At 35.0% G+C, this 18703-nt stretch overlaps 2 protein-coding genes across 2 annotated transcripts; one reads left to right on the forward strand and one right to left on the reverse strand.

Annotated features, from left to right (window-relative positions):
• Positions 1-10: 10 nt before the first annotated feature.
• Positions 11-9985, forward strand: LOC135833859 (uncharacterized). The gene is made up of 5 exons (XM_065347670.1): positions 11-150; positions 237-407; positions 764-3847; positions 4016-4761; positions 4950-9985. The coding sequence occupies exons 3-5, from the start codon at positions 837-839 to the stop codon at positions 7619-7621; spliced, it is 6429 nt and encodes a 2142-aa protein (XP_065203742.1). The 5' UTR covers positions 11-150; positions 237-407; positions 764-836; the 3' UTR covers positions 7622-9985.
• A 2544-nt stretch (positions 9986-12529) lies between these two features.
• LOC135848584 (tubulin beta-1 chain) lies at positions 12530-18703 on the reverse strand. The gene is made up of 5 exons (XM_065368521.1): positions 18499-18703; positions 17247-17355; positions 13985-14180; positions 13693-13852; positions 12530-13593 (listed from the first exon to the last, which is right to left on the reverse strand). The coding sequence occupies exons 1-5, from the start codon at positions 18553-18555 to the stop codon at positions 12772-12774; spliced, it is 1344 nt and encodes a 447-aa protein (XP_065224593.1). The 5' UTR covers positions 18556-18703; the 3' UTR covers positions 12530-12771.

The following is an 18703-nucleotide window of genomic DNA, read 5'->3' on the forward strand; positions in this document are numbered from 1 at the left end:
CAGAAAAAAAAATATATCACGTGTTGATTGTTTGTTATGAATGAGTGATTAGCGAAATGATTAGTGATACGTGGATCTCTTCCTTGATCCTTCATCTCTTCAAATTATGGCAAATATATGAGTGTATTGTAGAATTTGAAACAGCCACAGGTAACTTGTCTCATTTATTAATTGGTAATATTTTGTAGAAAATTCTTCGTTAATCTAAAAGTAATCTAGTAATCATTTCATTTCAGCCTCAGGTCAAGTTTGATTTTGTTTTCTTATTACAACTAAATTACAACGAAAGAACAACCATCGTTGAACGAACACTTCATTAACGCAAGATTTTCTTCCATTGTGATATGCAAAGTGTAGAAAAGCTCGAGCAGTTTTCAGATGCACTGTTGCAGTTGCAATTATACGATGTAAGTTGAAGTGCTTGCCTAGATGCATTTCTTTTAGGTGTAAAACCAAGTACATATACATACAGGGTGCCTAGAAATATCGAGTATCTATGAAAAAGTTTTCTACTAAATACTTTGGTTGGTCACAGTGAATGATAATAATGATAGCACATGATTGGTTGTTGGTCTGGAGAGATAACATTCCACCAATCATATGCATCTATTTCACGTTGCCAACCTATATTATATTTCTGGTCACCCTGTACGTATACACCCTTGCAAAGTTTTCAAAAGCGATGTAGAAATCAGCCAAATAGTATTTCTAATCTAGTATGTACTTATATGTGCAGTTGTTTTATTAATTTGTCGATTTTCAGTGCTTGGAAGCAGCTAGCGTTGTAAATATCCTGGGATCAACTGCTGTGTCCGGCTATTGTTTTTTAATTTGCCATGTCTCAACAACTCAGTTCCTCTAAAGAAGACGAGTGGTTCTTATCTCAATCATTCAAGTCCAAAAAAAAATTCGTGCAAAGATACAAACAGCTCAACTATCATGGAAAACCGAAATCCAAGAACCTCTACCTTCTTATTCTGTCAAGACTTCATACAGCCATAAACGAAGGTAATATCGATGATTTTAAAACCTACGAATCAATAATCGAGTTCATCAGTGGCGAAGAAAGTTCAGAAACGTTGAAAACTTATTATAACGATTCAGGCAATATTATCAAAACGACCAATTTAATTATCCTGGCCTGTAAATGTGATAACATTGCTATTTTAGATCACATATTTAGTTTCACTAGTATTTTGTTTCGTTTATCTGAAAATGTTGGTAAAGACTTCCCGAAGCCTGATGATGAAGATGAAACGTGTCATACTGCTTTTTATTATGCTGTACGTTCGAGCAATGCTAAACTTCTTGAAACTCTAATCGATAAATGGCCCAGTAATTATTTTGTAGAACATTCGGAAAAATTGGAACAAGTTCTCTCTAGAGCTTATGAAGAACTAAGGTTTAAAAATGTATCGTTGTCAAATCAGATGGAAATTTTCGTTGAAGATAGATTAATTAATCTTCGTTTCTTCTCAAATCCCGTTGAATCGGTTCAGAAAACGAAAAATAAGCTGAATAATATAAAAGAACGTATCAATTTAGTGCTAGAAAATATCAATTTATTAAATGTCGAGTATTCGAGTAGTGATAAAGAAGTTGACGACAAATTCATCTTTATTACAAGATTTATCGCGCAAAATATTCATGTACTGAAGCGACAATTGAAATCTACTTACAATGAATTGCCTTGGGAAGAAGTAGAATTTTGTTTGACTAGTTTTATTTCCTCGCATGTAGAACAACAGGAATTGAATGGACTTTGTCGCGCTGTTTTGAATAAAAAGAAAATACTCTCATTTTTAATGAATTTTGCAAAAAAACTTGAAATTATGGAAATTGTTGACTCGTTTGAACTTGCAAAACTCCCCGGTTTAGTGCGAGAAGAGGGTGTTGCAAGGATCATCAAGAAAAATCCTCAGTTTGCTGAGTTGTATAGTGATTTTTGTCAAGTTAGAGATATCTATTCTCTACACATAATGAGTTGTTATATAACTCGAGCATCGTCAGCAAATCCTAAAAATAGAACAGGCCAGCTGTGTATTATCAGGGCATTGCAAGTTATTGGTGAAAATTTGAAAAATACTTGGGAGTCTCCAAAGTTATCCGATGCTACTAGCAAACTTTTGCTATTTTCTCTATCTAAAAATACTGCTACTATAATTAAAGATTTACGTGACTCGCTTTCACATGCCTATTCTCTCAATATGAGAGCAGGAATAGAAAAAAATGTAAAAAGTAAATTTTTTTTTGATGATATTCAAAATGATATTAATAAAGTTGGTGTCACAATTAAAGAAATTTTACATGACAAAAAACTCAAAATAATTTTAGCGTTGTTGGAAAAAATTATGAAAAGTAAGAAATCTTCTGAAATGAAAGAATTTTCCGTCGCACTTCGTAATATTTCAATACTTCCCATGATTATCAATGAGTTCATGTCAAAAGAACTAAATAACATAGAAACATGTGTTATGGAGTACAAAAGTAAAATCAAAAGTATGACAGATTTTGAAAAAGAACGATTCAACGATATACGAAAAATTATTGATTCGAAAAAACGCCCGATGATTCGATCCAAGACTGACTACATTCATGAAAGTATGGATTTTTTTCTATTTGGAGTGAAAAAACTTCAGAGTTGTGACAAAAAAGAAATCAGCCTTTTTATTGATCAAATAGAAGCTAATATTTTACCAAAAGTCGGTACTGATGATTTTAAACGACTTGCCAATCTGGTGCTACAAATTCATGGGAGCATTATATCTAGATCAGAGGATCCACAACTGAATGTTATTTTGTATAAAATTTTGTATATTGCTCAAGTTGAAGTCAAAGAAGTCGAAGGAATTGAAGAGATGAATACTACACTAGGCTCTGGTGGAAGTGGTAAAAATGATCAAGATTATGGTTTGAAAATAGGGGAAAATTATCAAGGTGAACTTGACAGAAAATTATCTGTACTTAGAAGTATTTTAAAGGATCATGGATTGCGTGATCATGATCAAATAGTTGAAAAATTTCCCTCCTATAAAAAGGACAACGAATTACAATCTACTTTGGAGATGCTGGTTCTTGATATAATGACAATCTTTGGCGAGCTAAGAAATTCACTACCACGAAATATATTTTTTCTTGACGATAATGCTCCTTTATTGATCGGGAGACCATTGCGTGACTATATTGCCCATAGTGATGTTTTAATTGATGCATTATTGCTATCTAATCCTTTAATAGCGCTTATATTAAATGCTAAAGAACTTTCTGAAGAAAATTTTATGAAAAATATGCGTAACATTGGAAAGTTATTACATGATGATCCTGTCAAATTGAGAGAAAAATACACAGCAAGCTTAGCTGCTATTGCCAATCAGGAAAGAATGTTTTCTGCTTTGGTTGACGGAAATCTTGATGACTTGAACGATTCTCAGAAACTAGGAGCTGATTTCAACTCCAAATGTTTCAACTTACAGACTGCTTTGCATTTGGCTGCCAGGGGTCCTAATCTTGACACTTTTAAATTTGTTTATAGTCATAATTTGAGCCTTAATGCGAAAGATATAAATGGACAAACTCCACTACATGTTGCTGCTGCTTATGGAAGAAAAGATATTGTGGAGTTCATAGTGAAAGAGAGAAGTGTAGGTGTTAATGATGTAGACAATGATAGAAATACACCTCTGCATATGGCTGCTCAAAATGGTCATAAAAGTGCTGTTGAATGCCTACTGAAAAATGGTGCTGATCTCAGGATTACCAACATTGAGAGGTTAACATCTTTACATTGTGCTGTAAAAAATAATCACACCAAGATTCGGCGTCAACAAACATGTGTTGCACTCTGGCGGTGAAATGCATGAAATACGTGTTATCATGCTGAAAGGGGGATATTTCCATACTTACGCACGCTTACACACGCGCACACTCGACTTGTCGAGATGCGAATGAATGCGATTCTCTACAAAAAGTCCCCCTTTCAGCAAGGCGATGGTGGCGCGGCCACGAGATGTTAACGCCGAATTATGAAAATTCTGTTAGGAGAGAAGATGAATGTTAATCATGTTGATAAAGCTGCACGTAATCTAACATTACTGCACATAGCATCAAAATATGGTTGTTTGGGGCCAGTTAAATTCTTACTTGCAAAGAATGCCGATGTGACTGCTGTAAGTGATAATATGTGGACAGCTCTACACTACTCGGCAAAAAATGGTGACCAAGAAATTGCTTGTGCTTTAATAGAAAGAGGTGCGAATATTAATTCAAGGTCACTGCAAGGTGATACCCCGCTACATATTGCTGCAGAATATGGAAATCTTGGTATTGTTAGAGTATTGCTAAATAAAGGTGCCAATGTTAATGTTAGATCAAGTAGTGATGATATTACACCACTCCATTCAGCTGCTGAAAAAGGATACTATGAGATTGTCCAGCTTTTATTGGATAAAGGTGCTGATACTAATTCTAAGGACAGAGAAGATTTTACACCATTGCATACATCTGCTTTACGAGATTGCAATGCAAACATCATTGAAGCTTTAATACGAAATAAATCTGATGTGAATGCTAAAAACAATAAAGGCGATACTACATTACATTTAGTTGTAAAGTCGTCAAAAGAAAAAGCGGTCAGAATTTTTCTTGAAAACAAAGCAAACATTCATGTAAAAAATAAAGATAATTACACGCCGGTTGAGTTGGCAGTTTTGAAAGGCAATCTACACATTTTGAAGTTATTACTACAGCACGTCGACCGTATATAATGGACGAATAATTCAACGGTGAAAAAATGACAAAATGTGAAGCCTAGATTTTGGATGCAGAATCCTGGAAATCTTCTGCTCATGCGCCAAACATGACGTTTACGGTGCTGGTGGAGAGAGAGACGGTTTACTGGTTGAACGTGGGTTGAACCAGGGAACCGTCTCTCTCTCCGCCAGCGCCGTAAGCATCATGTTTGGCGCATGTGCAGAACGTTTCCAGGATTCTGCATCCAAAATGTGGGCGTCATTTCCTGCCATTTGAATTATTCGTCCATTATATACGGTCGACGCTACAGCATGAAAATGCTCATCATCTCTTAATTAATGCTAAAGGGTACAACGACCTGACATTATTACATTTAGCAGCTCAAATAAGTACTGTGAACGTTGCTAAATATTTATTGGCAAACGGAGCTAATGCTAATTGTAAATCATCCAAGCTTGACAATGAAACACCTCTACACTTTGTGGCTGCGAACGGAAATTGTGAACTTACTAAATTGTTGATAAAAAATGGTGCCAATATTTGTGCCAAGGGAAAAGAAGGTCTAGAACCTATACATGTTGCTGCAGCACGTGGTCACAAAGAGGTTGTTGAAACATTGATACAAAGAAATGCTGATGTCAATGCTAAAAATCCAGATAATTTTACACCCTTATATTGTGCAGCTCAACATGGACATTTAGACGTTATTGAAGTGTTACTTGATAAAGGTGCAAGTGTTGATGTTAGAACATCACATAGTTACACTCCATTATGCGCAGCTGTGCTAACTGGCAGTAGAAAAAGTGTTGAAAAATTAATAAAAGCAGGAGCTAAAACCAATATTGTTTGTGATGAGGAAATTACACCACTTCACTTGGCAGCTGGTGGAGGTTATGCCAGTATTGTTGAACTTTTATTGGAAAATGAATGTAATGTAAATGGAAGAAGCGCTCAAGATGCCACTGCAATAGAATTGGCAGTTCTGCATAATCACCTTGAAACAGTAAAAATTCTATTGAAAGATGAAAGAGTGAATATTAATGCTACAGATGGTAATAATTACACGATTTTGCATTGTGCTGCACAGAAGGGCCATTCAAACATTGTAAAATACCTGATAAAGAAAGGAGCTGACCTAAACATGAAAAATATTTATGGCGATATACCATTAAATCTAGCTGTCTACAAAGGTCATATTGAAACTGTTGAGGCTTTCAAGGTGAAAAATACGAGTGACAGTGATGAAAGAAATGCTGATAAAATAGCTGAAGCTTTAGAATCTTGCTTTGTTTATCGCCACCTACATGATTCTAATGGGTGTAAACTAGATGCTACATCATCCAATTATAGTTCTAAAGCTAAAGAATGTTTGCCAGAATTTTTAAAGTTGCGAGAGAACCATCGTGGTTCAAGTCACCCCAAAACTGCTGAAGTATTAATAGAAATGGGTAGAGTTGAGCAGGCTGATGGTAACTACCAAAAAGCAGAAGAATTACTGAAACAAGCTTTAAAAATTCTAGAAAGTAATCATGGCTCTGAAAACATTGGCCTAGTTGAAACATTGATGGATTTAGGTGAAACCTATGCAAAAATGAAGAATCCTCATAAGCATAAGGATGTTTTAGAACGTGTTTTAAGAATTCAAGAAAAATACCATGGTACTGATAGCTCTGAATTAATTGAAGCTTTGATAAGCTTGAGTATAGCTTATGGAAATTTAGGTGATCAATTAAAGAAGAAAGACTTACTAGAACAAGCTCTAAAAATTCAAGAGAAACATAATACCGATTATTTGAGAATGGCTAAAACATTGATCAACCTTGGTAATGCTTATGGAGCTTTGAGTAATTCTCAAAAACAGAAAGAATGCCTTGAAAACGCTTTGAAACTTCAACAAAAACACTTAGAATCTGATCATGTTTCGATTGCTACTACACTCAATAATCTCAGTGCAGTCTCTATGGGTTCAGGAGATTTTCTTGCTGCAAAGAAACAATTAGAGCAAGCTCTACAAATCAAACAGAAACATTATGGAAGTGATCACCCAGAACTTGTCAGTACACTTAAGAACTTGGGCACCACTTATAAAGCTTTAGGTGATTATGAGCAATGCAAGAAAGCTTTACATCAAGCTTTGGAAATTCAGAAAAAGATTTATGGCACTGAGCACATTGAACTTGCTAACACATTATTAGATCTAAGTCAAGCATACAGAGCTTTGGGAGATTTTCAAATAGATAAGGAATTATGTGAAAAAGCAGTATCTATTGCAGAGATGCATTATGGCCGTGATCATTACAAAGTCAATATTATGCTTGTGAATTTGGGGATTGCTCTTGCAGAATTGAAGAATCACGAAGAAGCATTTCAGTTATTCGAACGTGTCATGAAAAGTCGAGAGAAATATTATGGTATTGATCACTTTGAAATGTTAGGTATTCTCAATAACTTGAGTAAATGTTGTGATGCATTAGGATTTCATGATAAAAACTTGGAATTTTTAGAACGAGCTTTAAAAATTAAAAAAAAACACTATGGTGCTGAGCATGATTCAGTGGCTACTACTCTAATGGAATTGAGCTTCAACTATAAGGCATTGGGCGATTATCAGAAAGAAATAGTCGTCATTGAACAGGCTATAAAAATTCAGGAGAAGAAGTTTGGGCATGGTAGCGTTGAGGTTGCAAGAATGCTTACAATTCTAGGCTCTGCTTATCTTAATTCAGGAAATCCTTTGCATGCGCAGAAGCTGTTTGAAAAAGTTATGAGTATTTTTGAAAAAACCCTAGGATCTCAAAATCCTGAATTTTTACGCATTTCTACTACATTAGAAATGCTGATTATACGGTGTGCACTAGCGCTGTGCAATTGACATTCAGTCATAAAATGAAGAACTTGGTGCACAGTGAAAGCAATGAATTAATGAAATATCAAAGGCTGCTCCATATCCTCAAGAAACTCCATCTCCGCCCATCACTAGGGCACTACACAATATGGGTATGCTCATCCACCATTTTGTTCCTGACCGATGTTATCAGCCATAAGAATGCATACAATTTTTCGCGAAAAAATTACAAATTTTTCGATTGTTCGCGAGTTTTGGTGAACTTTTAATTAGTCTTAAATTAAAGCCAATGAAATTCCCTATCGATTGATACTAATTTTTCATCATCTAGAGGAAAATTAACGATTTAATGAATACTTTTCTTTACCGCATTTTTCATACCATATATGCCAACTTTGAACTAAAAATTGTCGAAATTTTCAGTAAAACTATGCATACTTGAATATATCAAAATGTTCGGTATTTCTTCCTCTTTAAAATGATTTTTTACCGAAAGCTGTAGAAGCAACCGTTCAAAAGTATTCGAAGTTTGAAGTTGCGAAAACAAGGCAAAACCCAGCTACGGACAGTAAGTATTGAACTTTGAACTAAAATTACTCGAAATTTTCAGTGGACACCTAGGTATTTTAATATATCAAAATGTTCGGTATTTCTTCCTCTTTAAAATGCTTTTTTACCGAAAGCTCTACCTTCAACCGTTCAAAAGTAATTGAAGATCAAAGTTGCGGAAATAGATTATTCATCAACACATTGTTTGAATTGATAACAGTGATAACACAATTTGAACATTTTGGTGACATTATCTTCAATTACTTTCGAACGGTTGAAGGTAGAGCTTTCGGTAAAAAAGCATTTTAAAGAGGAAGAAATACCGAACATTTTGATATATTAAAATACCTAGGTGTCCACTGAACATTTCGAGTAATTTTAGTCCAAAGTTCAATACTTACTGTCCGTAGCTGGTTTTTGCCTTGTTTTCGCAACTTTAAACTTCGAATACTTTTGAACGGTTGCTTCTACAGCTTTCGGTAAAAAATCATTTTAAAGAGGATGAAATTCCGAACATTTTGGTATATCAACATATGCATAAGTTTACTGAAAAGTTCGACAATTTTTAGTTTAAAGTTGACATATATGGTATGAAAAATGCGGTAAATAAAAGTATTCATTAAAACGTTAATTTTCCTCTAAATGATGAAAAATTAGTATCAATCGATAGGGAATTTCATTGGCTTTAATTTAAGACTAATTAAAAGTTCACCAAAACTCGCGAACAATCGAAAAATTTGTAATTTTTTCGCGAAAAATTGTATGCATTCTTATGGCTGATAACATCGGTCAGGAACAAAATGGTGGATGAGCATACCCATATTGTGTAGTGCCCTACCATCACCAGCTAAAATTTCAGAGGTGCTATAAAAAGAAGGGGAAAAAATCATACTTTTACCTGATCAACCTATTTGTAGAAAGCTAAATTTAGGATACCAAAAATGAAGTTGGAAAGCCAAAATTCACGCGCTAAAATTTTTAAAAAGTTACTGGCGGTTCTAAAATGACCGGCCACCACCTTCAGTCGACTAATAGTGTGTTTAGAATGCACAGTGAATTAAACATGCCCAAGGGGTGGCGTGATAGGAGGGATGCAGATACCCTTATTGTTGTGTGCCAGACTAAGGTTCTTTGACTTTGAGGCATAATGAAAATTAACTATCTTGCCATAAGGGATTTAAAATGCGATGCTACAATTATATGGAAAACATTACAAAATTAAAAATATTATATTTTGTGATTGTAACTACCGTAAAATATAGGTACTTCTTTACTTTTTTTTTTCTTCAAAATTTTACAATCAAGTAAGTGGATCTGGGCATTTTCCTTTATTTCTGATTCAGACATTATTATCAAAAAATACAAACTTCAACTGTCAATAAAAATGCTGATTAATGAATTATGAAATTATGTATGTAGATACTCATGTTACCTTTACCTATCTTAAACTTATTCTCAATTATTCTGTAACATTGTTACCCTATTTTTTTATTGCACTCGACTGAGACTGAAATTTATATTTTTAAGAATAATTCTCAATCGGCTGTTTATATTTTAAGAATAATTCTCAATTTTTGGTTAATCAGTAAGTAGTTAGTACTATTATCTAGTTCATAAATAAATTGTGATTAAACTTTTCATTTTGTTATAGAATGGGTCATTTATTTACTTATATATTTATTGTGATTAAAATTTTCATTTTGTTATAGAATGGGGCATTTATTTACTTATATATTTATATTTTTTTACTGCACGAAAATTATTTAGGTACCTATCTAGGCTTAAGATATTTTATATTTTGTTTTGTTTCATTTTGTTTCATCAATAAATATTTTCCTATTTTTATAGAATTTTTATTTACCCGTGTTTTGATCTGCGATAATTAAAACGAAATCCAATCAAAAAATTTAAGATTCTACACGGTTCTAAATTTTTTGAGGCTGGTGGTTGGTTATATTTCAACTGAATTCATGTTTTGATACCAGATTTTGATATTTATGGAAAAAATTGTATTTTTAGAAGCCCAATTTTTTTTCCAATAAATGTGTAAAAAATAAAAATTGTCCACAAAATGTGAACAAACTGCTGCAACTTTGGTAATTTTGAATTCATATTATATTCTGTCTTCACCCTTCGAGACCCACATGTTATTCTTTTCACTTGAAAATGAGTCTCTAAACGCGATGGTAGTTTGAATAATGTGATCAAAATGGAAAATTCGCAGAGTTGAAGCTGCCTAATCACGCTTTCCGGTATACTGGAATGCCCAAAAGTCAGTTTACGCCATCAAAAATCACATATAATAAAATTCAAGAACTAAGCCTCCTAAAGAAAAATTAATGACATTGATTTGATAGAAGATTTTATCCTCTACAATTTTCTTCCTTGTCGTTTTTTTCTAGGATGCACCGTTCGCCGGAAAAATCAACTTTTATGTCAAAAAACGTAAATTAAAAAAAAAAATTAAAAAAAGTGGGGAAAAAATAAATTTAAAATTGATTCAGCTGTCAAGTTCAGCTATTTTTAACATAATTCCCATTATTTGATGAAATATAAATGTGATCGTTTCAAAAAAAAACACGGCAAAAAAAAGTTATTTACAAAAACGTCAGACCCTGTGGGGGGGGGGGTGCTACCAAAATCAACTTTTGTAAAAATGAAAAAAAAATCGAGTGATATGTCAAAATGGAGGTTTTTTGGGTCGAGAAACACGAATCTGAGGTCCTTTTTTCCCTCAAACCCCTTGGGGGGAGGTGCTACCAAAATCAAATTTTGTAAAAATGAAAAAAATCTAGTGATATGTCAAAATATAGGTTTTTTGGGTCGAGAAACACGAATCTGAGGTCCTTTTTTCCCTCAAACCCCTCGGGGCCATTGAGGAGGTGCTACCATTCTTGAGATATCTCGTCTCAAATGCGATTACATTTCAACTACATAAATTAACGCGACGTAATTGTAAGTGAATAAAGCAAAAGTTCTTTTATTCAACTTGCTTTAAAACCGCGACTGCGTAAACCAAAAAAACCTGTATTTTAATATGTACACTTCTTACTCGAATTTTTGTGAATTTTTTCAAAATTTTATTTTGGCAGCACCTCCCCACAGGGGCTGAGTGAAAAAAGGACTTCAGATTTGTGTTTCTCGAACCAAAAAGCCCACATTTTGACGTATCACTCGATTTTTTCAATTTTTACAAAATTTTATTTCGGTATAGCACCTCCCCATCCATGGGCCCAGAGTACTGAGGAAAAAAAGTACCTCAGATTCGTGTTTATAAACCCAAAAAAAAACACATTTTAACATATCACTCGATTTTTTTTCATTTTTACAAAATTTGATTTTGGTAGCACCCCCCCCCCCCCCCTCCAAGGTCTGGCGTTTTTGTAAAAAAAAAATGACGTGTTTTTTTTGAAAAGATCATTTATATTTCATCAATTTATGGGAATCATGTTAAAAATAGCTGAACTTGACTGCTGAATTATTTTTAATTCACGTTTTTTGACATAAAAGTTGATTTTTCCGGCGAACGGTGCATCCTAGAGAAAAATGACAATGAAGAAAATTTCCTATCAGATCAATGTCATTAGTTTTTCTTTAGGAGGCTTAGTTCTTGAATTAGTTGTGATTTTTGATGGCGTAAACTGACTTTTGGGCACTCCAGTATTACTGCAGGAAATGATATTTTTTATGCTGGTATTAAAATTGAGATCTTGAACATCGCAGCTGAAATGTGGCCGAAAACTAGGTTTTTGAGAGTGAAGCTATTTGATTTTTCATGCTCCAAAACGAAATAGGTGACCATGCGCTCATCCCAGAGGCCCCTATTCGAGTAAACAGAACCTATCTGCAAAAAATTCAAATTCGTAGAAAATTAATTCACACACCGAAACATTTAACATGAAGTTCAAAATTACGAATACGTTTTTGACATTTAAATTCCTTCAAACCATCGAAAACATTTCCAGTTCCAAAATATCATAGATAATTCGTATCACGTACTCGTTCATTCGTTCATCATACTGAATTTAAAACTCATTCGCAATTCCAGAGTCTAGCTAAGGAAAATTAAAAATACGCCGGTCTTCGACCTCATAACTCAATCCAGCTCATCTGAAACAGCCTTGCTTCCGCTCAGACATACACCAAAGACTACAAATTAAACAAAAATGTAAATCTGTATATATTTGCCAAATAAAAATAATATAAAAACACAGTAATAGTAGGACAATAGTAGTTATCATCGTATTACAACATTAATACGTCATGCTACCGGAATTGGCAGAGGAATGAGAAAAAAAAGGGTAGGTACTAGGTAGCTCACTGAGAACGAACAAGACACACACATACATACAGAAAAACACCGGGAAACGTAACGAAGAGAGAGAGAAAAGTAAAGAGGATTAAATGCGGCGCGAAAATTAATAAGGAGGGGTGATTCTTAGGTTTTAACGGTTTTAATAAATATGGTACATAAAATATTACGACGTAAGCAGTAAAAAAAGAAAAAACATTCAGGACAAAAGGATACAAAAGAAAAAAGGGGGAGGAATTCGACACAAAAAAAGCTCAGCTGATAAGCTCTCATCGTACAAATAAGATCAGAAGAGAAGAGGAAAGGCGAGGGTAATTTAATTTTCATCGACGTCTTGTTCTTGTTCGTCTTCGAATTCGGCATCTTCGTCGGCGGTGGCTTCTTGGTATTGTTGGTATTCGGATACTAAATCGTTCATGTTGGATTCGGCTTCGGTGAATTCCATTTCGTCCATACCTTCTCCGGTGTACCAATGCAAGAAAGCTTTACGACGGAACATAGCGGTAAATTGTTCGGAGATACGTTTGAACAGTTCTTGGATGGCGGTCGAGTTACCGATGAAAGTGGCGGACATTTTCAAACCTCTGGGTGGGATATCACAAACGGCAGTCTTAACATTGTTCGGGATCCATTCGACGAAGTAGCTGGAGTTCTTGTTTTGGATATTTAACATTTGTTCGTCGACTTCCTTCATCGACATACGTCCACGGAATACGGCGGCGACGGTCAGATATCTTCCGTGTCTCGGGTCGCAAGCGGCCATCATGTTTTTAGCGTCGAACATTTGTTGGGTTAATTCGGGTACGGTTAAAGCGCGGTATTGTTGACTGCCTCGTGAGGTGAGCGGAGCGAAACCAGGCATGAAGAAATGAAGACGGGGGAATGGAACCATGTTGACGGCTAATTTACGTAAATCGGCGTTCAATTGACCAGGGAATCGTAAGCAGGTAGTTACACCGGACATCGTCAACGATACTAAATGGTTCAAGTCACCGTATGTGGGGGTGGTAAGTTTCAACGTTCTGAAGCAGATATCGTATAAGGCTTCGTTATCGATACAGTAAGTTTCGTCGGTGTTTTCGACCAATTGGTGGACTGATAATGTGGCGTTGTATGGTTCTACTACGGTATCTGAAACCTGAACAGAGGTAAAAGAAAGAAACAGTTAGTAAAGGAATGATGAATAATGTTATCGGGATAATAGAACAAGATCGAATTGATCTAACGATGAACTTACTTTAGGTGATGGTACGACTGAGTAAGTGTTCATTATTCTATCGGGATATTCTTCGCGTATTTTTGAAATAAGTAAAGTACCCATACCGGAACCGGTACCACCTCCTAACGAGTGAGTCAATTGGAAACCTTGTAAGCAATCGCAACTTTCAGCTTCTTTCCTAGAATTTGAAAAAACAGTAAAAAATTAATACTTGATTTATTTAAAATGTAGAAAAGGCTCGGAGAATTTTACAAGAGGGGGGGGGGAGGAAATGGGCCAATAAAAATGATAAATCAGCGCTAAAATTTACCTTACAACATCCAAAACTGAGTCTACCAATTCAGCACCTTCGGTGTAGTGTCCTTTGGCCCAATTGTTACCAGCACCAGACTGGCCGAATACGAAGTTATCAGGTCGGAAAATTTGACCGAAAGGTCCGGCACGAACGGAATCCATGGTACCTGGTTCCAAATCGACCAAAATAGCGCGAGGTACATATTTGCCGCCTGTAAATAGAAGAAAAAACAATGTGTGAATATTCTGATACGAAAATAAAGTATTTTAGAATTAATAAGAATTGAACCAATGGTTCCTAAAATGAAAATAGGATCTTCGTACGTGACCAATCAGTTCAGTTACTTTTAGTGGGGGGGGGCACATAAGGATCACTTGCACCCCCTGCCGATCCTCAGGGACAACTTTTTTCTCAAAGGGGGAGTCCTAAGGAACATTTCTAGCCATTTACCTCAAAAAAAAGTGGCCTTTCTTACAAAATGGCTGCCATTTGGACTAGCATAAAAATTTCTAAACCGTACAAAGGTAGATCGAAAGAGCAGGCAAAAATTCATCACCTGTCAAAATTTCAAGTGCTAAAGTGCCTTTTTCGATTTTTGGTGAATTTTCAAAAAATCAAATTTTGGCCAAAATGTGAGAAAAAATCAAAAATTTACCAAATTGACCTAGAAAGCTGAAATTTGGGATATATCCTATTTTCGACCAGCTAAATCGATTGGAAACTGTTTCAAACCGTTTTGAGCAGTTCTGGAGCCTCCAGCAGATTTTTAAAACTCGAAATTCTCAAAAAATTTAATCAAATGGAGTTAGAAAGCCAAAAACAATTCTGCAAACTAATTTCGTTACGTTATGAAGTCGACTGCAGCTAAATTTCAAGTCGTTTTGGAGCCTCTAGCAATATTTTGAAAATTACTGGAGTCTCCAGTAAATTTTTGAAACTTGAAATTTCACCAAAATTTCCTCAAAATGGAGATGGAAAGCTGAAATTAACTATGCACTCTAATTTCAACACCATCTGAAGACAACTTCAGGTGAGTTAAAGTAATTTTGGAGCCTACAGTGACTTTTTGAAAGGTTTCATAGAGTTTTTAGTAGAATTGAAATTTCCAAAAAATTGCTGGAACCTTTACAACCACTTGAAACCACCATGCAGTCGGATTCATATTATTGTATTGAAATTACTTTGCAGGGTGAATTTCGCCTTGCTAACCCAAATTTTATGAATTTTGGGGAAATTTCAAGTTCCAAAAATCTACTGGAGGCTCCAGTAATTTTCAAAAAATCGCTGGAAGCTTCAAAACGACTTGAAATTTAGTTTGAAGAATTAATTTCGGCTTTCCAAATCCATTTGATAAAATTTTTGAAAATTTCGAATTTCAAAAATCTACTGGAGGCTCCAGTAATTTTCAAAAAATCACTGGAGGCTCCAAAATTACTTGAAATTTACCTGCAGTCGACTTCATAGCGTAATGAAATTAGTTTGTAGAATTAATTTCGGTTTTCCAACTCCATTTGATGAAATTTTTGAAAATTCCGAGTTTCAAAAATCTACAGGAGGCTCCAGTAATTTTCAAAAAATCGCTGGAGGCTTCGAAACGACTTGAAATTTAGTTTGCAGAATTAATTTCGGCTTTCCAACTCAATTTGATGAAATTTTGTGGGAATTTCGAGTTTCAAAAATCTGCTGGAATCTCCAGTAATTTTCAAAAAATCGCTGGAGGCTCCAAAATGAGTTGAAATTCACCAGCAGTCGACTTCATAGAGTATTGAAATTAGTTTGTAGAATTAATTTCGGCTTTCCAACTACATTTGGTGACATTTCAAGTTTCAAAAATTTACTGGAGGCTCCAGTAATTTGCAAAAAATCGCTGGAGGCCGCAAAATCACTTGAAATTCACCTGCAGTCGACTTCATAGAGTATTGAAATTAGTTTGCAGAACTAATTTCGGCTTTCCAACTACATTTGATGAAATTTTGTGAGAATTTCAAGTTTCAAAAATTTACTGGAGGCTCCAAAACGACTTGAAATTCACCTGCAGTCGACTTCATAGCGTAATGAAATTAGTTTGCAGAATTAATTTCAATAATTTCGGTTTCCAACTCCCATTTGATTAAATTTTGTGAGAATTTCGAGTTTCAAAAATCAGCTGGAGGCTCCAGAACTGCTCAAAACGGTTTGAAACCGTTTCCAATCGATTTGGCAGGTCGAAATTAGGGTATATCCCAAATTTCAGCTTTCTATGTCAATTTGGTAAAATTTTGATTTTTTTCTCACATTTTGGCCAGAATTCGATTTTTGAAAATTCACCAAAAATCGAAAAAGGCACTTTAGCACTTGAAATTTTGACAGATGGTGAATTTTTGCCTGCTCTTCGATCTATTTCTGAACGGTTTAAAAAATTTAATGCTAGTCCTATGTTGGAACGCAAAATCTGCGATTTCGGCTGACCTGTCAATCAAAATGACCACTTTTTTTTAGGACAAGGGCTAGAAATGTTCCTTAGGACTCCCTCTTTAAGAAAAAAATTGTGTCCCTGAGGATCGGCAGGGGGGTGCAAGTGATCCTTAAGCGGGCTCCCCGACTATTTCGTCTGTTTCAACTTTTTTTTCCAAAATACTCGCCCAAAAATTCAAATTTTCCACCAATAATTCAACAACTATCGACTCTAGTGCATATTTGTTCACCAAAATATTGGCAAACTACTGATAAAATTTTTTCAACGAAGTATTTATTCAAATATTGATTCATTCTATCGAAACCATAAATCGTTATTATAATTATCGATATTTTCTCTCTTTTACTTCGAAGTAACACAGATTAAGAGGAAAGAAAAAAGCTAGACCAGCATCGCAAACGCTAAATTAAATGGAAACATTGGCCACAAGCCAATCCCGCTGCACATACCGGATTCGATGCACCAAATTTCGATTAAAAATTCGTTCGAAAAAAAAAGAAAAGAAAGAAAACCCGCATCGAGCCGAATTCCCTCCAAAATTCATCAAAAATCGGTTAAATTTAAAATATTTATCGAATTAATCACCCCGTCGATGATCTGCTGACCAAATACAGATAAAAAAAATTTCATAAAATTCTCGCTAATTACTCCTCGTTAGTTTCTATTTGTTACTGAGCGACTCGAAGCTTATCAGCATTCCACGAAATCGCTCTCGAGTAATTTCCGGCCGATAATTCGTGTTCGAAGAAGGAACAAAAAATGGTCACGTATTAAATTAAGCTAAAAATATACGACAAAAATTAAGAAAATTATCATAATTACCGGAGGCTTCATTGTAATATACATTAATTCTTTCTAATTGTAAATCGGAATCACCGTGGTAGGTTCCGGTAGCATCGATACCGTGTTCATCGGAGATGATTTCCCAAAACTAGACAAAAATAATATAAACTAAATTAGTATAGTTAAATGTAACTTCGATAATTTCTCTAATTAATACGAAGGACAATTTATTAACCGAAGAAGAACGGATGTAAATGAATAATTAAGTGGGTGTCATTTTTTTCCTTCATTTTTACGAACGTGTTGTTTCGAAATAGTCAGCTCGATACTCTCGACTACCATATTTGGTAAGATGTTGACGGTCTCTCGATCACTATGTACACGACTACGAAGTACACAACAGGCACATACGCCGAATGTACCGTTTCTTCACCTTTCCTTAGGAATGAATTCTAAAAAGTAAGTCGGCACGCCTACTTCCTTTCATTACCGATCACTACACTACGAGTACGTGCATTTCCGTCTCTAAAATCTCTTCGTCTTCGGTCTTCCAGCGACGTCTCGACGGTCTCGATGCAGTCGTAATTCACGACCAAAAATAAAACGATAAAAATAAAAGTTGATTCGGTTAACGAGAGGGACGGAGTGGAGACGGACGTCTTACAAGTACACCAACCTTTTTCCACGTACTTGAAAGAGTTGAAACAATACAATGTGTAATAATCCATATCAATAGAGCTAATTTCACAGCCGACTAGTTTAAGGCCATTAACGAGTAATTTCGATGTTGATTTATGAATCATGTTGTTGTCGTACTTTCTCATATAACGATTTATCGAGTACTTGGAGTAAAAATACCGGCGTAACCCGGCTCGTGCAATTTCCAAGAAACGTGAAGCGAATATCAAATTAATCGCGATGAGAATGTAGTCAAACGAAGTGCAATTAGTTGCATGAAGAATACATCATAAGCCACGTAGAACGTTAAAAATGATGATCGAAGCCGAAGAATCCCATAGAAAAAGTGCAATTGAATTTCGCCGGTAATCGAAAGCTGAGTATTTCGAGCGACACGTACACGTGTAAAATAAGCTGCAGAAATACCTCGAATCGTAATTCTAGCACTAAAACTAACGAAAACAAGATACAAAGGTTATAAATTTCGATTCCAGCTGCCACTTTAGTATCGATATTGGCGCCTTTTTGACACGATATATGATAATACGATAAACAAAAGCGTTAGAAAAAAATAATAATACCATCGAGATGGCTATTCTTCGAGTAAACTTACTTTAGCTCCGATTTGGTTACCGCATTGTCCAGCTTGAATGTGTACGATTTCCCTCATATTGATTAATTGAATAAAATATTAAACACACGACACAATAAATAATAAAAATTAGGTAAATAGTAAAAAAATATAACTCGTTTGTTTCACCGTGTTCGAACTGTTCAAGTTTTCAAACCTAAATGAACGTTAAATTGAAAACAGTTCG

The sequence above is a fragment of the Planococcus citri genome, chromosome 1 (genome assembly GCF_950023065.1).
Source record: "Planococcus citri chromosome 1, ihPlaCitr1.1, whole genome shotgun sequence".
Taxonomy (NCBI): Eukaryota; Metazoa; Arthropoda; class Insecta; order Hemiptera; family Pseudococcidae; genus Planococcus; species Planococcus citri.

Excerpts from the sequence above, each read along its gene's own strand:
- LOC135833859 (XM_065347670.1), top strand. The coding sequence starts at position 837 with ATGTCTCAACAACTCAGTTCCTCTAAAGAAGACGAGTGGTTCTTATCT. Across the intron at positions 3,848-4,015 it reads ACATGTGTTGCACTCTGGCG|CCGAATTATGAAAATTCTGT; the intron begins GTGAAATGCATG and ends GAGATGTTAACG. Across the intron at positions 4,762-4,949 it reads ACAGCACGTCGACCGTATAT|CATCATGTTTGGCGCATGTG; the intron begins AATGGACGAATA and ends CAGCGCCGTAAG.
- LOC135848584 (XM_065368521.1), bottom strand. The coding sequence starts at position 18,555 with ATGAGGGAAATCGTACACATTCAAGCTGGACAATGCGGTAACCAAATC. Across the intron at positions 14,181-17,246 it reads ATATTACAATGAAGCCTCCG|GCGGCAAATATGTACCTCGC; the intron begins GTAATTATGATA and ends TTCTATTTACAG. Across the intron at positions 13,853-13,984 it reads TCAGTTTTGGATGTTGTAAG|GAAAGAAGCTGAAAGTTGCG; the intron begins GTAAATTTTAGC and ends TTCAAATTCTAG.